Source organism: Delphinus delphis, chromosome 13, assembly GCF_949987515.2.
Source record: "Delphinus delphis chromosome 13, mDelDel1.2, whole genome shotgun sequence".
Classification (NCBI taxonomy): Eukaryota; Metazoa; Chordata; class Mammalia; order Artiodactyla; family Delphinidae; genus Delphinus; species Delphinus delphis.
The window spans coordinates 17,143,400-17,168,254 of record NC_082695.1 but is presented as its reverse complement, the minus strand read 5'-3'; the positions used below and the strand labels follow the sequence as shown (position 1 = coordinate 17,168,254).

Below are 24,855 nucleotides of genomic sequence, written 5' to 3'. Positions count from 1 at the left end.
TTAACTGAATGCAGCAACAAGTGAGTAAAGAGTCAGCCGTTGTCAAACTTTGGGGCTCGCTCAGGTTTCCGTGCACCATCATGTTAACCTGGGTCACATCCGGGGCTTCCCACGGTGGGAGTGTCCTGGCAGGATGTGTGCTGGAAGGCGGGCTCACCCTGTCTGCTGGCACCGGAGTGGGCATGGCTGGGGGGAGATATGGAGTCAGATGTGAACTCCCAGTGCCCCCAGTCCTGGCAGGATCACCCTAGAAGAGTCCTCTTGAACCCCTGGGGGGTTCAGTTTCTTCATCTGATAAATGGTGCTCCTGATGCCCACATGTCAGGGTGCTTGTGAAATGATGCATTTGAAGCACTTGTGCAGGGCCTGGTATACAGCTGGTGCTCAATGTGTTCCTTCCTCCCTGCCCCCGGCAGAACTCAGTCCCACTTTGACAAGGATGAAATGAGAAGGCATACATGCACTGCTGGCTTTGTCTCTGGGGTCAAAAACCCAAAGGGCTCCTGGGGCCAGGCAGGTACCAGGACTGAAGGAGGCTCTCCTGGGAATATTCTGACCTTCCACAAAGAAACTGCCTTCCCGGTCTCACTGTATTATGTTGAAAACACGAAGAAAAGCTCTTGTTTTAAAAGGAATACACAGAATTTTACAATTTTGTTGGCAGAATTTTATATCCAAAGGGAAAAATCCTCAAAAGCAGTTCGAGTTTAGAAAGATCAGTGGCATTCTTACTATCAGCAAACTTAGAAAATATAATAAAATCAGAGACAGCAAAAAACTTAGTTCAGGCATCCAACCTTTGGCCACATCAGAGGCAGCCTTCCGAACTGGATATCCAACTGACTGTGCACAAGACCCTTGAAGGCGTTCCATAATTTTCAGGGTCAAATTCAAATCCCTCAGTGGCATGATGTCTCATATACACACAGCCTGCTCTGGGTCAAGCCACCAGGACATTGCCGATGATTTGCAGTGTCCCCTCCTTCTCCTCCTCTATCGGGATCTTCCCAACCCCAACCCTTCCATAGAGGTTTAGCGTCATCCCAGGATGTGCCCCACACACACACACCTGTAGCCCCAGGCTCCCTCTGGGCACTGACCACTCTATATCATCACTGGTGATTTACTGGTCCATCTTGCCCACTAGACTATCAGTTCTGTAGGAGCAGGAATGAAGTAAAACATTTCCTTCTACATTTGACCCTAGGAACAGAAAAAGCATCAGCCCACGATCAATTCCAATAACCAATGGTCACAGGGTTGGGGAGGCAACAGGGATTGGTGGGGACTGAGGCAAAGTGGAAATTTTATCCACCCACTCCCCGCATCCAGCCAAGGGGGCAGTCATCTCTCAGCTCCTGACAGGCAGTCTGATTTTTCAAAAGAAGCTAGAAATCAAGATTTTTCTGTGACATGTTCCCAGTTTCTCAATGTGGCAACCAGTTCTATTTTTTTAAACCAGAAATAGGACCTGGAGGCCAGAAAACAGGTCCTTGGCTTATCCCCAGTTGTAACCTCTGATCCAGAAAGAACAGAAAAAAAAAAAAAATCAAGAACCAAAAGAGCACACCAATGTGATTCCAAAATAGAGATTTATTTATTAAGGATTATTTAGTTTCCACATAAAAATCACCAATTGTTCCTCACTGGGTTTTTAACACATATCAGTTCTTTGGGGATTGCTCTGTTCGCCCCAACACTTTCAAAGATACAGCTCTTTTTAGCGCCAGGAAGGACAGGTAAGGCAGCAAGGCGTGTTCTTGGGTTCATCCTCTCCCCCTTGAAAGAATACACATGGTAGGTAGTTTCTTAGGTTGGAAAAGCCATCCCTGAAGAAGATAATTATGGAGAAGAATGCAAATACAGTCATCTATGGTCAATTATTTGTGCCTGATAGCTTTAAAATAACCCTCCCCTTGGTCATCAAAGGCTTGCTGGTTGGTTTCAGCTATAAAAACACTGTCTAGCAAAAGACAGTAAGAAAGAGCAGGCTCTAATGACAGTGCTGTGAGGTTGGGCTGTGCAAACCACTGAGAACACACACCAGTCTGCTTTAAAAAAAATCCCACAACAGGGGCCCTGTATAATTTCAGATCAAACCCCCTCGTGGTCCTTAAAATACCCCAAACATCATTCAGCCAGATCCTCAGAAGGACACATGCCTATTTTTAAAGTGAGGAGTCTGACACCAGTTCCCCCAGAGTCACGCTCCGCATGGGGTGGTGGTGGGAAACCAAAAAAACCCTAGGACTTGATTTATTAGAAACATTAATCAATTTTTATCACACTGAAATGAAGGCATAAAGTCAGTCTGTGCTGTCATGAAATTCAGAAGTGAGATCGTTATTTATTGCTCCAGGAGGATAGACCCCAAAAGTGACTTTTAAAAGAGCAGGGCCGGTCCCCTGCAGACCCTGGTCCGTCTCTGGGCTGCTCTGGGGGGCGCCTCAGGCTGGGGGTGGCCGGCCGGCTGGATTCACAGTGATTCGGGTTTGCCTGTTCCTGCGGGGGGCTGTGGTCAGGGGCATGTGGCCCGGGGTGCCCGCTGAGGGTCTGGCCTACACCTTGTAGTTGAGCTCGGCGTTCATCTTGGTGTACATCTCGTAGATGACGTCGATGGTGGCCGTGTAGTTGACCAGGAAGAGGCGGATCTTCTCCAGGCATTCCTCTTCCGTCACGTTCTGGCCCTTGGAGAGTGCTTTGAGGAGGTCGGACTTATAGGGGGCCGCGTACAGTGCTGCCTTGAGACGGGTGAGAGGGGGGTGCTCAGTGTTAGCGGAGGGGGAGACCCTGAGCCACCGGGCCAGGCCCGTCGGGGTTCTGGGAGGGGACTCCCCAGAGGTCCGTGCTGGGCAGGGGTCTGTGCTATTCGTGGTGCTGGGCGGGAAAGGCCAAGGGGGATGTGTGTCCCCTTCTATTCCGGTGAGAGACAGCAGGAAGTTTTGGGGACAGACAGACCTGGGTTCAAATTCCAGCTTGTGCCGCTGACTAGCGGTGAGCCTTGAGCAAGTTACTTAGCCTCTCTGAGCCTCAGTTTCCTTATCTGTAAAATGGGGATAATAATGACACCCACCCAATCGGGCTGCCTTTGTGAGGATTAAGGAGGTCATGCCAAGTGCTCAGCACAGCCCCAGGCACATAGCAGGTGCTCGGCGTGGACGAGCCTCTTCCCCCGGGGCTCCCTGCCCTGGAGAAAGTGAACCGCTTCCTTCTGAGACCCCACCTTTCTGAGCCGGGGAGGGGATGGCTGATCTGTGCTGTTCCTCTTTTGTCCTTCAGGGGGTGATACTTCCCTAAATTTCAGGGCTTCCCTGACAACTTGAAAAGTCCAGAGAACCGGACATACACAGAATTTCACAGCCAGAAGGAAAAGGATGCAACCGGATAAAAAGCTTAGGCTACAAGCCTTTTGAGAAGGTGAGGAAATTACAAATAATAACGTTATCATTAGGAATCAAAATAGAAATAGCTTCAATTTGCTGAGTGTAAACCACACGCCAAGAACTTTACACAGAGTAACACGCTGACTCTTCACAATGAGGCTGTGAGGCAGGGCCTATTTTATACCCATCTGCAAGATGAGGATACTGAGGCTCAGGAGGTAGAATCCCAGCTGCCCGTTTTTCTTACTGTGTGACCTCTAGCAAAATCCTAAACGTCTCTGGGCGTCAGTTTCCTCATCTGTGAAATGGAGGCAAGGACAGTATCTCTCGGTGCATTTGTGAGGATCACCCTCCGCCGGCAGCCCGCCAGGCCAGGCATCCGGCACACATGGTTATTACTGAGGGGGTGGTCGTGAGGCCTTCAAGGGGGAGGGGGTCTGCCGGGGATGGCGGGGGACAGGGCTCTTGCGGTGCCCACCCAGGATGAGCACTGTCCCCAGCCGTGCCAGGGCAGATGGCCCAGATGTGGCCCTATTTCCTGCCTGGATCCAGCAGATTCCCGACCCAGCCTACCCTCGACCTGTGCCACGTGGGACAGAGACCAGCCCTCAGATGCCGGTTCTCACGGGAGTGAGGAAGAGCGGGTGGTGGGGGCTTCAGGAGGGAGGGCAGCCACGACAGTGTGCAGGGCACCCTGAGGGCTCTCCACACGTCCCCAGTGGACCTCTCCCAAAGCCGGGCTGGTGCTGAAGGCCAGTGGTCATCATCACCCCAACACAAGTCACCAAGAGCCTCGTGGGCCAATGTTCTTTCAGCAGACGCCCCCGTGGGCACAGGGGCCCTTCCTCCCCTCCCCACCCCACCCCAGTGCGAGGGTCCCAGCTGAATCCAAGGGGCCAGTGAGGCCAGCCCACCATCAACCCGACAGCCTCAGTCTCTGCCCTGCTTCCTCCCATGGCCTCCCAATCAGGCCCCTCATCAGAATCACCACGGAGCATCTAGGAAAATGCCCACCACTTGGCAGGGGTCCCTCGGAGCACCAGCCTCACCCCAGATGGACAGGGGAGCCCTTCCTGAGCCGGGGTGGGAGGGGGGCGGGGCCCGCAGCCACAGGGCGCGGGGCAGAGGGCGGGCCCCGCGAGCCGGTGGTCCTTCCGGGCCTGCGGCGCGGCTCACCTGGAAGATCTTCTGCACGATCCAGCCGTGGTACTTCTTGAGGGCCATCTCGTAGGCCTTGGTGGCGTTGACGCGGACGAGGCTGGGGTGGTTCTCATCGCGCTCGCCGTCGCAGATGCTCTGGAGGAACACCTGGATGAAGCGCAGGCCTCTGCAGCCGGAAGGGAGACTGCGCTTCAGGGCCCTGTACGCCCCCGTCGGCATCACCCGCCAGCGCCACACGCGGAGACCCGGATGCGCTCTGTATTAACCTCCTACAGTGAGCCGGGGGCACGGACACCCCAAAGGGAGTGACGATTCCTCCGCTGTCATGTGTCTACAACAGCTTCCGTGTAACGTGACTCCCCGGCTCACATCACATGTCCCAAGCACCTCGTCTATACCAGGCCTGGTGCCAGTCCCTGTTGGGCTGTAAGGTCTATGAGGGCAGGGTCTGGGCCTGTCTTGCCTATTTCCATGGCCACATGGCCATCAGTGCTTGAGGAATGAAGCCAGTCAGTGCAGGGTTGAAGCTACAGCTCTGGTCCTCAAAGGGCTCAGGGACCATAGACCAGGGACATGCTGAGAACACAGGCGAGTTTGACCCTGTGGGTTCCCCGCCTCCATCACTGCCTGAGCCACGGTCCGCATCCTCCAATGGCCACTTGAGCCCTTCCTCTGGGGTAGGATGATGCTTCAAGAGCCAGAAGAAGGGTGTGGGTCACGGCAGGGTGACCAAGTTGAAAATCAGATCAGTACTAGCCCTTTAATCCACCTCATTTCATCTGCTCCCCTCAGCCCTGTGAGACTAAGTTCAGCATGACCTGCCCACTTCACAGAAGGGAACACAGAGGTACCCCAAAAGCTCAATCAAAGGCCGGGATGTGAACCCAGCCTGTCTCACTCCCCAGCTGGGGTCCTCTGCTCCCTCCCTGTAGGGCGGTAGGATTCAGGTTGGGGGGTTCTTAGGGGCAAGTGTTCTGGGCCCGAGGACTAAAGGAATAAAAGTTAAGCTTTATCACCTATGAGGTGAAGGGAAATACTCCATGCTTGGATCACAACCCTCAACCATTGGGGATCAGCCTGGGGTGTGGAGCGAGCTTGGGGTCCAGTCCCAGCCCTGCCCTGGCTGACCACCTCTCCTGAGCCCCTGCCTCTCCCAGCCCAAATGATCCCCCTCTAACCAGCAGCTGGGACGATTCCTTCTCAAGCCCCATCTTACCCTGTTGCCAATGGACTTCATGCCCCTCAGTGGCTCCCTAGCACCCCTGAGGAGGCTGGAACTCATCCTTGTCCAATCCCATCTCATCTTTCCCTGCTCCTGCCTTGCATCCCGGGCCCTGGCTAGACCAGATCTTCCTGGAGGGGCAGATATGCTGTGCCTCTCCTGCCCTCCCAAGGCCTCTGCAAGGCCTCTTCCTCTTGGAACCCTCCTGTTCCCTGCTTGGCGATTCTCCTCCAGGAAGCCCTCCCTGATTTCTCTCTGCTCCAGGGTCTGATAACCAGCTGTCAGGATCTGCCCACCAGCCTGACCCCTTGCCCAGGCTGTGATACCCTAAGAGGGACCACGCCTCTCCAAGCAACATCCCATGCACCCGGCACCATGCACAGCACACAGCAGGTGCTTATTATGTGCTCGATTTGTTGACATCCACCGGCACGTGCTCTCCCAGTCACCTGGCTCTGCCCATGTCTGATCTGGACACAAACCATCTAACTGATCTGAACGTCACTCTCTGGCTTGCTCTTCCTGAAAAACCTATGGAAGCTGCCAATGGATAGACCCAGGGGCGTTCCTTATTCCAGGTCTGTGAGTCTCTTGTTGACAGATAAGAGTAGGTAGCTCAGTGGGGGCGAGTCATAAAATAGGCCATAAGGTTGTTAATTATAGCCCACTTACCCCCTGATGCCCACACAGGCCACACCCTCCAGGGAGCAGATTCTTCCTGTTCTGTTTCACCAAAGAAGTGCGTGGGGGTGGGGGTGGGGTAGCTTCAGGGAATGGAGAGAGAGACAGGGGAAGAGCGCCTTTCCTGGCTCCTGACTCCAGGCCCCAGAGAAAGGGCAACATTGGGAACATCCGTGGGGCAGAGAATGGGTCCCTGGCTTCACAGTTGTTGCCAGGGACTGTGGAGTTTGCACAGCTAAAGGAGAATTCTGGAGCTGGTAGAGAGCAGGGTGATCTCAGCAAGCAAGCTGCCTGGCCTCTCTGAGCCTCAATGGCTTCATCTGTAAGATGGAACAATTGTATGCGGCTCCAAATATGTGCTATGAGGACAATATGTATCACGGTTACAAGCACTGTCAACTCTGGGGTAAGACTGTCTGAGTTCATATCCCATATCGGGGTACCCTGCCCCCAGGCCACAGGACGAATTTGTGCAAATTAGAGTTCTTTGTCCTCAAGATGCTGTATTTCTGTCAAGAAGCTGTCATAATATACAAATCTACCATGTGTGTGATGTGACCGGCCCTAGACGGAACATCTTTGTGCAGTGTACAATCTGCACAGCTGTGCTCAGCCACTCACTCCCAGCACTGCCACTGTGCCCTGGGCATGTGATTTGGCCTCCAGAAGCCCCAGCGGCCTCCTCTGGGAGATGGGGATAACCACACCTAACTCACAGCACATGAAATGTGATTGGGTGTCTAAACAGCTTAGCACAACGGCCAGAGTACCCGCCGGCTTGCTATGCCTCTGGTGGGGCTGGAACAAGCAAGGAAGCGTCACCATCAGGCTGGCCTTGGCCCCCAGGGTGCTTTTTCTCTGTCACTAACTAGCTTTGCACAAGAAGAGCGCCTATGTGAAAGACAGGAAGTGCCCGTCCTGCCCCCCTGGGGCAGTGGCGGGGTTGGCTGTCCCTCCTCTGAAGAGCAGGACTCCGGGCCCACCAGCCACACACACCCAGCCACCTGAGCCCATCACCTCTTCAGCCACATCAGCGCCAGCGTGGCCCCCACTTTGGGCCACTCTGCTCCATACATTTCCTTCTCCACCTCCAGGATGTTCTGCAGGGTCCGGAACTTGGCCGGGTCGGTGTCATACACAGCTTTGATTTTCTGAAACAGAGCACACAGGGTTTCCCCCTTAGGAAGGCTGCCCCCATAGACGGCTGCCCGCGTGCTGGGTGGAGGGGCACCCCGCCAGAGCCTCGCTCTCCTGCCCCCCAGTGCCAGGACCTGCAGCGGGGCTTGTCATAACAATAACCATGACTGTTCGCATTTGCAGGACTTGCGAAGTACTTTATGGGCACAGCCTCATTTGATCCTCACGGCAACCCTGATGCTGCTGTCATAATTCCAATTTGCAGATGAGGAAACTGAGGCTCAGAGAGGGGAAATGACGTGCACAAGGTCACATAGCTGGTGCAGGTGCGAGCGGGTTCCAGCACTGGCCAGGCCCCAGAGTCCACATTCTCCAACCACTACTGACAGCGCCTCAAACCCCAAGCATCTGAAGTTTCGCTTTTGTGGACAAATGGAAATAGGTTCTTAGGATTCTGAGATGTCCAGGAAGAAGGCTCCTGAGTTGGAGGCAGGCAGTTTGGATGTGAATTCCACCTCTGCCACTTCCGTGCTATGAGCCCCTCAACAGCTCTGAGCCACAGCTTCCTCATCTATAAAATGGGGATAATGACACACAACCAGCCTCAGAGTGGATCCTCATGGGGGGAGGGTCAGTGGCTACGGGATGCCATCCGGAACTCTCAGAATTGGGGAAGGGAAGGGCAGGGTCAGTGCACCTGTGGACCTTGGAGTTTATTTTTTGTTTGGTAGAGTGAATACAAGAACCAGCAGGTTCCTTCTCAGGTCAACCCTCCAGACTGTGGTCCTAGTTTGGCTATGACTGGATGGCATGACCGCAAAGAGGACCAAGAACCTGGAGCTCCAAGTCAGAGAAGCTGGGGCCCAGGCCCATTTCCACATCTCCTTCCTGTTCCTCAGCCTGGGGAACTTGCGGCAGGGAGCAGGGCACTGGTGACCAGACGGGATTATAGAGTCCTGATCTGGGTACCGGGGCTGTAGGGCCAAGTACGTACTGTGATGTTGCCACTTATGTCCACCTTGATGGGAGTAAACACTGGGGAGCCGAGGCAATCTGGGGACAACACAAGAAGAGAGATTTAGATTCCCAATGAGGGTGATATTCAGGACCTCCATGGGCCATGGGGACAGGAGGGGAGGTCACCTGGTGTGTTTAAGGAAAGGCAGAGCTGTTTGTTAAGTACTAAAATGGTTCATGGGCAATCTGGAGTGCTGGGCTCTGAGTGAGACCAGTTTCTTACTGCAGGACTTGTCAGAGCCTTTAAAATACACCTGGACTAGGACTTCCCTGGTGATCCAGTGGTTAAGACTCTGCACTCCCAATGCAGGGGGCCCGGGTTTGATCCCTGGTCGGGGAACTAGATCCCGCATGCTGCAACTAAGAACCCACATGCCGCAACTAAAAGAGGCCGCATGCCACAACTAAGACCTGGCGCAGCCAAATAAATAAATAAATACTAAAAAAAAAAATACAACTGGACTATCTAGGGGGCAAACCGTTTTGTCCACAGCACCCTCTCTCCCTAAGACAAAATGTTCTATATTTGCACCATCTAACATGGGCCACATGTAGCCTTTGAGCACTTGAAATGTGGTGAGTGTGATCGAGGGACTGAATTTGTAATTTGATTTAACTTCCATTCATTTAAATTTAAATAGCCACACGTGGCCAGTGGCTACCTAATTGGACAGCACAGTGTAGAGTATCTTGCAAAACTAACACTCTAAGAAACCATCTTGGCTGACATGGCGGAGGCCACGAATGGACCAGCTGGCCAGGAGGCAGCTCGAGGAATCTTACGAGCTGGAAGAAGAGCTCGTTCACCAGCTTCTTTTTTTTTTTTTTTTTTAAATTTTTACTGGAGTATAGTTGCTTTACAATGTTGTATTAGTTTCTGCTATATAGCAAAGTGAAACAGCTATATGTATACACATATCCCCTCTTTTTCGGATTTCCTTCCCATTTAGGTCAGCACAGAGCATTGAGTAGAGTTCCCTGTGCTATACACTAGGTTCTCATTAGTTATCTATTTTGTATATAGTAGTGTATATATGTCAATTCCAATCTCCCAATTCATCCTACCTGACTCATTCACCAGCTTCTAAGGAGGAAGTGAGCTGGCGACCCAGAGGCCCCACCGCTCTGAGACTCTGCATAAGAGCCCAGGAGAACCCACCAGGAGTGGGACTCTGGTCACTTAGCAGAGCTCGATGAACTGGGGCTCCATACCCGCTCTGCACACCCTGGCAGTGTGGGCTTGGTCATGTCCCTTCTGCTCTCTGAGCCTCAGCTTTCCCATCTAGCAAATGGGCCAACAGAACCGATCAGAGCTGCTGTGAGGATGATGTGAAACAACCCACTTCCAAGACACAAATTTTGTTCACCTCTGGAATCGGAATGTTCTTAACTGGAGGCGTTTTTCCTGTCTTGGTGGTTCATAAAACAACAGAGCATTTTAAAATAGGTGGCACCTTTAAGTTGATCAAATGTGGACCTAGAAACTGGCAGTGCCTGGAACTCAGGGCTCCATGGGAAATGTGAGCTGCCTGTGGACTGTCCCTCCTCCTTTCCCTCCTCTGTGATCCCCCAGCAGGCTGTCACAGGGACCAGAGACAGCCCACAGGTCAGAGCCCCCTGCTAAGGGCTGGGCACGGAGGAAACACATGGGGAAGGGCCAGTTCTCTCCTGAGCAGACTCAACAAGGACTTCACCTCAGAGCCTAAAGACAGCTGTGCTTCCCCAACACCTCTCACCATCCTCGATACAGAACCCAGGGGGCAAAGATGCCCAAGCAGGACGCAAGTGAGTACCAAACCCGCGGCGGGGAAACACCAGCGCCAGCTTCCCCTTGTCCGCTGGCCAGGCTGGGGCCTCGGTGTGCGTGCCAACTGACCGCATGGGGCGGAGGACTGGGGGAGGGACACCTGTGGGCTGAATTCCACCCAAGGTGACCCAGCACACCTGGCCGGCCATCTGGAACATTCTAATCGCAGCTGTTACAAAAAAGGTGCATTGGGGAAACAGCATTGGACGTTATAAATGAAATACCCCAAAACCCAATGGAAAGAAGGTCGGGTAGATATCCAGACACCCTGGGTTTGAATCCAGTTAAGCAAGTCTCCTGTGCCTCAGTTTCCTCACATGTCAAATGGGGCAGCAGTGGTACTTATTTCATAGGGTTGACGTGGGGATTAAAATGCACGCACTGAACGCATTTAGCAGAGTGGCCAGCACAGGAACCCTCAGTACACGAACTGTGACCATCTTTACGACTTTGTAGCATGACCGGGGCCAGGCTCCACGGTCCAGCAAATGTCACCGAGGCTCGGAAGGCACCAGGTCCGTCAGGACCTCTGCTGAGTGGGAACACTGGGCCTGTGCCCCCTGCCACCTCTACTCTCCTACCTCCCGACTGAGGCCCTCATGGGGCCCGGGGTGGCTGCCTTGCCCACTGCAGGCTCCCGGGCACAGAATCCTCGGGCCGAGAGGTGAGCCCACTGCTCTCAGCTACCGGCCTCTCTCTCACGCCCGTGGGAGCACATCTCCATCCACGGGGTTATGCTGGACCTCCCCCGGGGTGGCCACAGGAGCTGCTCCAAGGTGCTGGGTGGGGGGATGCAGGCTGCCTGTCCCACCTGATCTTGGGCGCTCTGGACTCCCAGGTGGACCTGCCAAGGGCATTAATGAGGTAATGATTCCACCCACCCTTTCATCTTCCCTGATGTATCGCTGACCTCATCCTGCAAGGCCAACCTGGGAGTCTGTGCAATTTGCTAGCCCTGTAACGTGTTCTCTCCCAGGACATTTACCACCGACTCCCCCAAAGGACAACGCATTCCAGACTTAAAATAAGAATGCAGGGGGCAGGGGACGTGGGTTCGTGCCCCGGTCCGGGAGGATCCCACATGCCACGGAGCAGCTGGGCCCGTGAGCCATGGCCGCTGGGCCTGCACGTTCAGAGCCTGTGCTCCGCAATGGGAGAGGCCACAACAGTGAGAGGCCCACGTACCGCAAAAAAAAAAAAAAAAAAAAAAGAATGCAGGGAATTCCTGGCGGTCCAGTGGTTAGGACTCAGCGCTTTCACTGCTCAGGGTAAGGGTTCAATCCCTGGTCAGGGAACAAAGATCCCACATGCCGAGCGGCATGGCCAAAAAATAAATAAATAAAAAGAAACCTCCTTTAAAAACATAATAATAATGCAAGACAGCCAGGACTCTCCACCACTGGAGACTCTTCCCCTCTTGACTATGCAACCAAGGGTCACCAATTCCGAGCCTCACAGGAGCCGGGCAGGTGCCATGGATGGGCAGCATAGGGACTGGCGAAACCCTTCCAAAGGGGGACTTCTCTGGGGGCACAGTGGTTAAGAATCCACCTGCCAATGCAGGGGACACGTGTTTGATCCCTGGCCTGGGAAGATCCCAGATGCCGCAGAGCAGCTAAGTCCGTGCGCCACAACTACTGAGGCTGCACTCTAGAGCCCTCGAGTCACAACTACTGAGCCCACACGCCACAACTACTAAAGCCAGCGTGCCTAGAGCCCGTGCTGCGCAACAAGAGAAGCCACCACAATGAGAAGCCCGCGCACCGCAACGAAGAGTAGCCCCTGCTCGCCGCAGCTAGAGAAAGCCCGCGCACAGCAACGAAGACCTAGCTCAGCCAAAAAAAAAAAAAAACCCTTCCAAAGGGATGGCCAATGGCTTCACCTCCACATCTTTCAAAATGTGTGTTGTCCAAAGACATGAGGTGGATTGATGGATGGATGGAGAGGTGGCTAGAGAGGTATGGTCAGGTATTAATGGTAGAATCTACGTGACAGATTCATGAATATTCACTGTAAAATTCTTTCCATTTTGTTGTACATTCTATTTTTTTTATGGGTATACTATTTTATTAACATTTAAATTTCACCAAGAGTTCACTAGTCATTTGTTCAGATTTTTAAAGACAAAATGGGCAAACAGCTTTAAGGCTGCGATGGATTTAACACTGCACCATATATTCACCAACTAGTCAATCGAAGGGGTATGACTATACCCTTAGGAGCACCAAGTATAGGAACAAGCCCTGGAATTGGAAGACAAACTTGCCCCACCATTCAGGACTGAACAGAGGTCTTTGGTTGCTGACAGAATCTCCCCTTGACTTCAGACTTGAGACAAACCGAGGGAGTCTGTCAGTATACACAAACCACTGCCTTCAGTAACAGGATGGACTGGCCAGAACCAGATCAGATTGTGGAGGCCAGTCTGAAGTGAGCAGGGTTGGCTGGAGGCTGGAAATGTCGCAGCTGAAAGCCAGCATCGGCAGATGACAGCAGCCATCTTCTAAAAATCGCTGATTCGTACACAAGTTCCTGAGATGCTTTTCCCAAACAGGGTTGCTGTATGTATTAAATTTTTCATATATAAAGTTGGAAAAGAATGTCAGACTTGGGACTTCCCTGGTGGTCCAGCAGTTAAGATTCTGTGCTTCCACTGCAGGGGCACGGGTTCAATCCCTGGTGGGGGAACTAAAATCCCACATGCTGTGCGGCACAGCCAAAAAAAAAAAAGAACAAGAATGTCAGACACTTTTTTCTGCTCATAAAAGTCATACTTCTTCCTTCCACTTTTTCTCCAAGTCCACTGCACCGCTACCGTGATTGTGGTTCCACGTGTAACTCTGTTTTCCACCCATCCCTGCCATGGACTTGAGCTCAGAGAGGGCAGAGACCGGGGGGCCTCAGTCCGCCTCTGTGCCCCCAGCACCTGACATGGAGCTGGACCCCAGCATGAATGAGGGGGCAGATCATAGGAAACTGAATCTAGAGGCACATTTCCTGCCAGGTTCTTTTTCTAGCCACTTTCTTATAGTGAAGATTGACCCAATGCACCGGGTCTAAGGACCCACGTGACTAACACGGCAGAGGCTATGAGAAGGGGCTTTGGCCTCAGTTTCCCCGCCTGGAAAGGGACCACCCCTGGAGAGTTGCTGTGATGGGGCAGGCGCCATATGTGCCACGTGAGGGCCCTGAGCCTGGCCGTGATTTGATTCCCGCCACCGGCCATCCCACGTTGGAGATGCGGACACAGAGCTTGGTGACAGATCATCACCAACCGTGCGTGGGTGGCTTCCTAGCTTTTCCCAGCGACAGGTCACTGGGTGTGCATTTTAGACATGCACAGAACGTTATTCAGCTTCCCTGGCTCTAGAAACGGCGCTTGTGTGGTTCTGAGCGCCCGCCCCACCCTGCGAGGGCGGGGAGAAAGGCTTTTTGTTTCGCCTTCTCCCGAGAGCGTGTCACTCGGGTCATGAGACTGCCATGGTTGGCAGGAGCCGGGCCCCAAGGCAGCTGTTCTTGTGCGTCGTGGCTACCATGCAGGGACAGAGCTTCTGCTCTGCTGTAGGGTAGGATGTGGGGTCTGCATGGACTTCTGGAGCCAATTGTAGAGCAGAAGCAAGAGAGGGGAGAGTCGAGGGCTGCGAGATGGACCCCAGCAGAGGGAGGTGGTGAGGCCGACCGACCCCAGAATCCACTTCCCCGCTGCATGGGGCCGGGGCGAGGGGGCAATTGCTGGTAGGAAAGGCATCACTGTGTACACGTAGATGGGCACAGAGGAGTCGGGCTGGCAGCATCTGGGGGTGGGCCGCCTGTGATCAGGGGAGGAGCACGGTTGTGCTCCAGAGCCCCGGTCCTGGGTTCGGCTCTCAGCTCTGGTGTCTGGACAAGTGCCTGAACCACGCTGGGCTCAGGCCCCTCCCTTTCCAGAGCCCTGAAGTGCTGGGCAAACAGGAGGCGCTCCAGGTAAGCTGAAGCCAGCTTCAACACGCCTCACGGAAGGCTCTGGGTTTATGTTTGCTTTGGCGCAGCCCGAGGCCACCAGGCCCAGAAGAGCCAAGTGACTGGCCCAGGGTCACACAGCGAGAGTCAGGCACGCAGACACAATTAGCCAAGGCTGGTGCCACGACTTCCTCTAGCCTTTCTTTCTAGGACATTTCTATCTGTGTGTGTGAACTCAACAAAAGCGAAAGGACTCTAACGGGAAAACCCTGAAATGATTTTAACCCCCAAGCACACCGTGGCCTAAGCCTTGAAACGCAAACTGGCCGCTGCTCTGGATACGACACAACACAACATCCTTCTGGAGGGTTATCCAGCTTTACCTTTCCTACAGAATGCAGCCCTGCCTCAAAATTATTACCTTTCTTGTTTTACCTGTTTTGCAGTTAACTGAAACTTGTTTTTCATTGTTGTCAGCCAACAGGGTCTTTAGAATGACACCCAGAACCTGCCAGAAGGGAAGGGCAGGGGGTGGGGGGGCGGGGGGGCGCTCAGATGCTTTTCTCATTCATCAAAGGAAGTTGTCTCAAAAACAAAAGAAAAATCAGGTACAATTTCACCATCTCACTGCATGGAACCAACTCTAATAAGCACGTATTCCAAACACAGTCAAGCCTTGGTTACCTGGAACGTGTTGGCAAATGGCCCCTTCTGTTTAGAAGACTTTTCTAAGCATGCTACTCAACCCAAAAGGCATAAGGAAAAGACCAGTAAGTCTGATTACAAAACCCAGAAACCTTCTATATGGGATGGGGTCGGGGTGGGGGGAAATCCCATCACCAAACTAAGCCAAAGAGCAAACTGATTGGGGGAGGGGATGACCTGTGTAACAAATATCATAGACCAAAGACTATCATCCCTAATATGTAAAGAGCTCGAACAAATCAATAAGAAAAAAACAACAACCACCTTACAGAAAAATGGACAATTAAAAGAAGAAAGGAAAAGACATTTAATCGCAATAATAAAAAGAAAATAAAGCAGTGAAATATTTTCCATCTACCAAATTTTATGAATGTACCAACTTTCACATTCAGCCATTCTGGATGGAACTTCTCAAAATGTAACTCAAACGTCCCTGCCTTTGTACAGCAAGCCATTTGCAGTTCTCTAAACAGGGCCATCATCAAAAACAGGAATTATGATAAAGGTGTGGCCCACTGACGTCACAGGCTCCCTCAACTCTTCTCTAAATGGCCCTACATGGTATGTTTTCAGGGACTTAGGACAGTTTTGTGTAGTTTTTTTAAACTCCTCTTGTTTTCTCTGCAGTGCTTTGATTCTGCTAGATACTTGGAAAACAAATAGCTAACTTTGTCACCATTGCCTGCAAAATAAGAGGAAACAGGCACCAAGCAAGCATTCTGTGCAGGACCTCTGTGACAGTTCTGCCCGGGTCTCTGTCATAGCTCAGATGGTTGAGATTGCCCAGACAGCAGAATTCCTCGTAAGCCAGCAGTCACCATACGCCACCCAGAATCACATTCACTTCCTCTTTTTCTGGCCTCAACGTAGTTGGAAAGCACCTGCCATCATGCTCTGAGCAAGCCCCCAGCACATATCTGGAAATTTCCATCCAAGCTGCCCCTCAACACCTGCCTCTTCAGACAACCATATCTTCCAACAGGTGATGTTCCCAACATTAGGCAAGAAGGTGAGAGAACCGCCCCCGCCCTGGCCCGCCCTCTCATTTCATCTCAGGAATAATTTTCCTTCAAGAACAAAAAGCATTCCATTTTTAAGACGCACAGCTTCACTTTCAGCCTGTGTGATTCAGTGTGGGAACACCAGACCCAACCCATATATACTTATTTGAAAAAGGATGAAGAGTGTACCTGTGTCATGACTCTAGGAGCCTGGTTTGGGGAGGTTCTATTTCAAATTCAATTTTTTTTTTTTCAATAGCTGGATAATAAGGTTTCATTGTTAAACACATGGGGCAGATTAACTTTACAGATCCTGGGTTACAAGGATCATAATGGGAGGCACTCAAATTACAGCTGATGGAGATGAATCATTTATTAATCCACGGGTATGTGGGTGTGGGTGTGTGTGTGTGTGTGTGTGTGTGTGTGTGTGTGGAGATGGCTCAGTCTGCAATAAGGCCTATTTTGAAGCATAAGAGCCCTGAGAATGCCCACCTTCCTAAAACTAGTTCCCATTCTAAATTCTACTATCCTAATATCTAAGAGAAAAGAATGTTTACAAAATGATGCTTTTAAAAATTACCCCCATGACATGCCAACTCTCTTTATCCAAAATTGACCCCTTTGTCAAAAACCAGCCTTCAATCGGGAATGCAGATGGGAAAATGATTTCTCTTGCTGGCTGTGTGGCCTGGGAGAATTTAGTTAAACTCTCTGAGCCTCAGTTTCCGCATTTGTAAAATGAGGCTAATACCAGGCCTCACCTCATAGTTTCTGGCTAAATTTTTTTTAAAGTATTCTTTATGATTATAATAACTATTATTCTACATTATATCATCATTCTTTAGAGAAGAAATCCAGAAAAGAGTGATTCCAATGATTAAGAAATCAAAAGAGAAAGAGAGGAAGGGAGGGAGGAGAGAGAGGTAGGGAAAGAAGGTGTTATCAGTTGATTGATATGGGTAAAATTAACAGGAGCCCTTCAGTTATAAAATAAGGACATGTATTCCTGACCATTAATGTCTGAGATCAGAAGGGAGTGGAGAAAGGAACTCGGGGGGACAGCAGTGCAGAAAAGGAATCATTTCTGAGCCAGGGGAAGTGTGAGCTGACTGCGGAACTGCAGGGACAGAAAGCAGAGGTTTTACAGGACTCTGGAGAGGGCTGATCCGTTGTAATGACTTTTTTTTTTTAATTTATTTATTTATTCATTTATTTAATTTTTGGTTGCATTGGGTCTTCGCTGCTGCACGTGGGCTTTCTCTAGTTGCAGCGAGTGGGGGCTACTCTTTGTTGCGGGGCGCAGGCTCCTCATTGTGGTGGCTTCTCTTGTTGCACAGCACAGGCTCTAGGCACACGGGCTTCAGTAGTTGTGGCTCACGGGCTCTAGAGCGCAGGCTCAGTAGTTGTGGTGCATGTGGGAATACTTCCCGGACCAGGGCTCGAACCCATCTCCCCTGCATTAGGCAGGTGGATTCTTAACCACTGCGCCACCAGGGAAGCCCCCATTGTAATGACTTTTAAAAGCTCAGATACAGTTAACACTGTAACAATTTAAAAAAAAAAAAAAAAAAAAAAACCCTGTTACAAGTAACTCTGTAAGAATGTAACACAAGGAGTTAACATCCATCCAGCCCATTTTAAAACTGAAACAATGCAACCTACATTTCCATTCTAATAAGCTCATTGAAATAAGCACACTGCCAGATGGGAACTTACTTCCTATCATTTCCCCTCCCCGACAAACAGCTCAAAAAGGCCCTTTCTGCTCTGGAAGACTTGTGGCAGGGCTGGCCCCCTACAAAGCCCTTACTAGCTGTGTGACCTGGTTAAATCCCTTCACCGCTCTGAACCTTGGTCTCCTCTTCTGTAAAATGACACCAATTCCTCCTAACTCATAAGGTCATGATAAGGACTGGAAATGAGATATCGGCTAGTTCGATGCTTGGCACATGGGAGTCACTCAAAACAGGGGTTATGCTAGCTATGATGGGGTCATGCCTTATATTTTCCATGCTGGCTATGATGGGCTCATGCATTATATTTTCCTTTACAAAGCCCTTTGTCACGCATTCTTTCCATTCCCTTTCAAGTCCCATGTTGGCTGGGCACCTACGCTCCGCCAGGCACATTGCTGGGGCCTGGGAGGCGATTCACAATGGGGCACTGTTCCTCCAAGAAGCCCTATGCGACAGACACCCCACAGATGAGGAATGAAACGGGGGCTGGATGAGCCAGCAGGTGACAGAGTGGACGTTCGGGTCTTTTCCCTCTTTCTTCTCCATCCTCTTCCCTCCAGGAGCAGAGGCCAGACCTCAGTCCCTGACCTCAGGGCTGGACTTTTCTGAACCCAGAGGATCAAGAGGATCTCATCCTTATCACTGGGGGAACAGAGCAGGTGGGCACCATTTGTCCATGCTCTGCACTGGCCTTTGGATGTTATAAGTGAGAATTGCTTCAGTTGCCAGGCAGCTCAGCTGGCCCCAAGCCCTGGCAGCTGGTCACCAAGAGCCAGAGGCAGCTTGTTTTTGCAAGAACCTTGTTTCCAAGGGCTGTGTGGCAAGAAGTGCAGAGTCTAAAGGTCTGAGGATGTCTGTCCCACCTGTGCAAAAAGATGGAGTGATTCTGGGCATTGGGTGCCAACATCATTTGGGGGAGGCCGCCTCCTTCGGCCCTCCTGGGAGGCCCAGCTTCCGCCTTGTACAGTTGGGGCTGCAGGCTCAGAGAGGGGAACCACTAGGGCATGGACACACAGCTGGGGCACCATGGAAGCAGCACTCAAGCTCAGGCTGGCTGTTTGATGCCAATATCCATCTATCTAGAGACTTCGATTCATGGACTTCAGTGGACAATAGACCCAGGTTCAAAGCAACTTCTTCCCTCTAAGCCTCCAAAGCAGCCAGCTCATGGGCTGTTACACAGACGGATGGGATAAGACAACAGGGCCAGCGGCAGCCCTCTATACAGGTGTTACTTGGCTCTAACTTGGGCCAGGTGAGCTCATGAGCATGTCCCACCAGCACGCAGTAGGTGTTCCTCAAGGCTAATGAATCCTCACTCACTACTTGCAAACACACTTCCAATGGATGAGAGGAGTCTGCAGGCCGGTTCAAACTTGCAAAACCCATTGCTGAAAGTGACTTATCCACCGCCCTCCGCAAAGTACATTGTTTCTTCCTCCTAGAATCGGTCTACTTCCAGTTCCTACAGCATCCAGCTCTCAACAGACAACCAAAATGATAACTAACCTGCTATTGGACGAGGGTTAATACAGTTTCTTGTTTCTCTTTCTTGGGATATTCTGTACAAAACCAAAAATAAACATATATTTGTATCAACTTGAAAAACAAAAACCAAAAAAATTGTGGTCCCAAGTCCTGAAAGGTGCTTGTTGCAATGGTAGGAACAACTTCTTAGAGGCCAAGCGGGTGTGGGTGGGGCTGGTCCCCAGGCAGTTAACTCAATGTCCCAATTAAAGGAAAAACTGAGCTGTCTGGGGCCTCCCCACTGGATGACTTCCATGCCCCAGCTATCAAATCTGCGTTCAATTAGACAAGAGATATGGTCCCAGCTTGGCAAGATGATTATGAGGCACGCAGCTCCAAGGAAACCTGCATAGCTGGTCTGGGGTTCCCAGTGTCTTGGATAAGCCACAGTGGAGCCAGCAGAGCTCCTGGACTTTGGTGGCCAAACAGGCTGGCTCCACTGACCAGACAGGAAGCCAGGAAAGCAGGCAGGCACAACAGCAAAAGCACTGCATAAGCAGTCCAGAGGCCTGAGTTCTAGTCCGGCTCTGTGGTTAATTGCTGGCTGCGTGACCTTGGGCAAGTCACCTAACCTTTCTGGCCTTGGTTTCTTTGGCTGTAAAACAAGATAATTCTGTGCCTCTGGGCCTGCCATTCCCCCACCCACCCCCCATCCCCGCCAAATAGAGCTAGCATTGAACCAAAGTGACGCAAAACCACTCTTTCTGGGGCTACTCTAGGACTGTTTCGTGAGTATCAGATATCTGTAAGGCTCGATTCTATGCACATCCATTTAATTAAGCTAAGAAGCCTGAAGGAAGTAAAATCACCCCTGGAATCTGGATCTCAAGAACCAAGAGGTAGAAATCATTACTTTCAGCTCCTGCATCTTTGGTTGCTCCCTAAACAGTGAGAGCAAACAGGTGTCACCTCATGCATCAATTCTAATGGACCTCGGAGTGGCCGAGGCTGTGTTTAGACTTAAAGGGGGAAAAAACAGTATCATGATTGATTATTAACGTCTGCCATGGGTACAGGATATGAGTTATGTATCTTAATTTGATTCTATATTTTAACTTAGAAAGAGAGAAGAAAGCAAAACACTTTTAGAAGAACCCAGAAAAATGGGAATGGAACCAAAAGCATTCACTCGACAAACATCACTAGCTCACCAAGTGCACTGAAATAACTCCAAGTGTCAGAATGGGGTAGATTCCATGGGAGTCAGGAAAGATTTTCCAGATGAGGTGACCCCTAAGCTGATTCCTTAAGGATAAGTGGAACCCAGCCAGGTGAAAGGAAGGTGATGGGCCAGAGAGGAGTGGTACCCGAGGCAGAGAAATTGATGCAGGTAAAGTGCCAGAGGCAGATGATGGCATGGTACCCTCTGTGGGGCTGCAAGCCATTCAGAAAGGCTACAGCACAGATATCAAGGCGGGGTAACAGGGAGCCACTGAGGCTTCTAGGCAGGGAGTGACAAGACTAAATGACTAAGCCTCTCCCTCACCCTCCCCCCACCCCCCCATCCTCCAATTGCAAATGCTCTAGAACAGCTGCATAACTGACCATAAAAGATTAGAGAGCAGGGCCTCACAGAAGTCAGCTGCAAACTGATCAGTCAGAGGTGAGATCCAATTACTGGGTCAAGGTAAAGAAAGAAGATGGACAAAGGGCTGACCTCTAAGTGGACACAGCAAAACCTATACAGCTCGGGAGACTCAGGCTGGAGATATGGAAGAGTTAGCCCAGGATACAGATGTTCTGAGCTACATCTGACCTGCAGCCCAACCAATTAGCATTCATCAAGCCCAACCAATTCTGTCCCAAACCACCACCGATGATGGTTTAAGAAATGGGGTTGTGCTAACAGGTTAAAAGCCTTCACACCCTTCAACCCAGCAATTTCCCTTCTAAACGTTAGAAATAACCAAAGAAGTATGCAAAGAAATATATACAAGAATGTTCACTGTAGCATAGTTTACAAGAGCAAAAAAACAAAAAGGAAGCAATGTAAATGTCCAACAGCAGGGGATTGGTTAAATAAATTATGGCCACATTCAAACAACGAAGTTCTAGGCAGCTATGAAAAATGCTGATTGATGGGTAAAAGTGGTTATGCTATATTGTTGGGTGTAAAAAAGCAGCTTATACATTTCCCCTTAAATATAGATAAAGATATAAATGGGTCTGGAATGAAAATACTCTGAAATGTCAGCATTGATTCTCTCAAATAACAATAACAACAACAATAAACTCTGCCTCAAAAGGTTGTGAGAGGATTAAGTGAATTCATCTACATAGAATGCGTAGCACACAGTAAATGCTCAATAAATGGCAGTGAGATTTTTAATTTATCATTTCTTCTTGTTCCATTTTCCTTTGAGAAACAGATCTTCCTTGCAGAATTAAAATACTTTCAAAAAACACAGCTTTCAAAAAAAAAAACCAAAAACCAAAAAAAACACAGCTTTCAGCCCTCTGCCCTATTTATATCAAGAGCGGTAGCTCTCAACCAAGGGTAACTCGGTCTCCCTGCAGATATTTTTGGTTGTTACAACTTGGGGAGATGGGGTGCTACTGGCATCTGGTAGAGAGAGGCCAGAGATGCCACTAAACGTTTTACAAAGCACAGGACAGAATGGCCAAAGAATGGCCCAGCCCCAAATGTCAGCAGTGTCACGGTGGAGAAACCCTGATTTGGAGGAAACTGGCACCGAATGCCTTTCAGACTTCTTGTGTCCATAATCCCAGGCCTGCTCCATTCCAGAAACACACCGCCCAGATCATCCAGGGGACCAGACGTTCCCAAGACCTAGACAAAGCCCGTGTGTCAGAGCTGACGGCGGATCTCCACCGACCCCTGAGTGCCAGAGAAAAGCCACTGGTGGGAGCATCCTCCTGAAGCTTAGACCCTCAGGAGGAACTCTCCCCCAAGAAGAGCCTGAGGCTTCAAAATGGATCATCACGTTTTTTTAAATAGTGCTAAGAATTATCTTCTGTGGGCCAACCCACTGAGGCCTCTGTATAAATGGTGGTTCTGTCAACAGACGTGACAGCCCACAGCACCCGGCTCGCAGCAAAGACAAGGGTCTTTTGAGATCAGGGAAAGGAGGAGGGGGTGCTCTCCAGCAGGGGCACCAGATCACCGCCAGCTCCAGCCGCCACCACCCCCCTTTCCTCTAAAACCGGCACGATAATCGCATCAAATGAGGGAGCCCCCAGATGCAGAACTGATGGGCAACCTTGCTGAAGGTGAGGGAGGAAAGGGCCACAGAGCTTAACTCGGGGTTTCTCCACCTTGAGATCCAGCTAGCATTTGGGGTTGGATCAGTTCTTTGTGGTGAGGGCTGTGTGTGCACTGGAGGATGTTTTCAGCATCCCTGGCTTCTACCCACTAGGTGCCAGTAGCATCTCCCCGTGCCCCTCACCGCCCCGCCCCCCTCCCAGGTTGTGACAACCAAAAATGTCTCTAGATATTGCCAGATGTCCCCTGAGGAGGCGAAACCGCCCTCAGTTGAGAACGACTAGCTTAAACAGATTCTGAATCCTTGTTCAGGGCAAATGCTCACAGAACCAAGGAGGGGGGAAAAACCTGTCACAAAAATCAACAACTCCTCAGTGCTCAAACCAGATAGCTCCCAAGCTCCTGCCTGGAGAGTCAGTGTTATCTCAACACTGAGATACAGAAAATAAGAATGTTTTATACATTTAACAAGTTCTGACTGAGCACCTACTGTGTGCCAGGCACTGTTCTGGGTACCAGGGATGTAACAGTGGACGTAAAAGAGCCAGTCTGAGAATCGTACAAACCAGCCAATGGCACTCACTCAAATACTACTCATTACTCAATTATCCACTCTATGAAGGAACCAAAACTGAATCCAGGAACTTGTATAACAACCACACATCTCCCCTTGCCAACAGCTAAGACCTGTTTGGCACTTAAGGCCTCAGAACTTTACACACACCACCTCATTTACTCTTTGCCGCTAGCCTAGGAGATCAGCATGCCCATTTCACAGATGGGGATGCTGAGGCTCAAGAGGTGGAGGAGGAGAGCTGGCACACGACTCCACGTAGTCACAACCACCCCAGAGCCCACGGCACTTCAGGGACTACTGCCCACCATGAGCCCTGGTCACCCACTACGGGGCAAAGGGAGTGACTGCCCCAGGTGCCACTTCCCTTCAGTTCAAGTCAGTGTCAAGGTTCTGTCAGTTTGCGGGTTTCAGCTAGACTCTGCCCTCCGGACTGGTCTCTTCCTGCAAGGCCACCAAATGAAACAGCAGGGCGGGGCGCTGGGCAAGCCCACATAGAAGAGGAAAAAGCAGAGCTCAGGTTTCAGCCTTTACTCAGGACCAGCAAAGCAAAGGGCAGGGGCCGATGGTACTGTCTTCAGTTTCCCATTTTCCATCCAGGGTGTGGGCTGGGCTGAGGGATGGGAGAAAGGAAGGTCTGCAACCAGCTCAGTGCTCCTATGACCTCCCAGGGCATGACATATGGAGGAGGGGTCTTTCCCTTTTGGACCCCATCCCAAGCACTCCATGTCTGATGTCGCCCCACATAGCAGCCCCCCTGTCCTGAACCCTGTTCTAAATGGAGGGAAAGCTTTAGGTGGTTCTCCCTAGGAACGGGCCCCAGAGTTTTGCGACTCCCTCCAAAAGGCCCCTCCTCACCCTGCCAGGCTTCCTGCCCTTGGAGTGGGGGTGGTGGGTGGTGTCTCTGATCTGAAATTAGGGAATTCTAAGGAAAGAAGTGTTCACAAGGTCCCATGAGGGAGAGGCTGGGAGAATTTACAGAAAAGAGGGGGTTTATGAAATGGGGGGGATTCATTTTAAGGGGAGGGAGTTGAGAGCCACTCTGAAAGGGAAGAGGGGGATGATAGGGTGAGAGATGTTTTCGGGGAGATGGGGGATTGGAGGATTGGGGATTTGGAAGAGTAGGGGTGTCTGTGGGGAGAGGACGACTGGGGTGCACCAGGAGGCGGAGAACTGCCAGCATCTGAAGGACATGTTGGCATGTGAGGTGTCTGGGGAGACAAAAGGGTTGGGAGAGTCTGAGGGAGATGGAGGATATGGGGATGGCTGGGAAGAGATGAAGGATGTGACATGTTCAGGGGAAAGAGGATTTGGGAGCGGGCAGGGATAGGGAAAATTTGGGGTGCTTGGAGAAAAAGGGCATCTTGGGTGCGTGGGGAATTAGGATTTGCGGTGTCTAGTTGAGGGATGGTTGGGGGATGCTCAGGAGAAGAAGGATGCGGGTGCGCTCTGGGTCAGGGCTGCGGGCCAGCTCCCCTCTTCACCCCGGCTCACCGAAGAAGGGCGGCAGGTGGGACACCGCCTCCAAGAAGGGCCCCGTCTCGATCTGCTTGTCCGCGGGCAGGGGCTTCAGCAGGTGCTCCGCCAGCAGCGCCATTTCGGGGTCGAGGCCCTTGGGGATGCCCCAGCCGGCGCCGCGGGCGTCCACACCGCCCCCCGGGCCGCCGCCGTCAGCTCCGGGGCCGTCACTGCCGCCCGCAGCAGGATCAAGGGACGCCAGCGTCGCCACTTCCGCCCGC

General features: G+C 51.3%; 1 protein-coding gene across 2 annotated transcripts; it reads right to left on the bottom strand.

The window, feature by feature from the left end:
* Positions 1-1,575: 1,575 nt before the first annotated feature.
* Positions 1,576-24,855, bottom strand: GLTP (glycolipid transfer protein). 2 transcript variants are annotated; one of them, XM_060029399.1, is made up of 6 exons: positions 24,611-24,855; positions 8,579-8,637; positions 7,465-7,598; positions 4,560-4,710; positions 2,565-2,741; positions 1,576-1,829 (listed from the first exon to the last, which is right to left on the bottom strand). In XM_060029399.1, the coding sequence occupies exons 1-6, from the start codon at positions 24,711-24,713 to the stop codon at positions 1,767-1,769; spliced, it is 687 nt and encodes a 228-aa protein (XP_059885382.1). In that variant the 5' UTR covers positions 24,714-24,855; the 3' UTR covers positions 1,576-1,766. The 2 variants fall into 2 exon arrangements, with proteins under 2 accessions (XP_059885382.1, XP_059885384.1); XM_060029401.1 differs by having other exon boundaries at positions 1,576-2,741.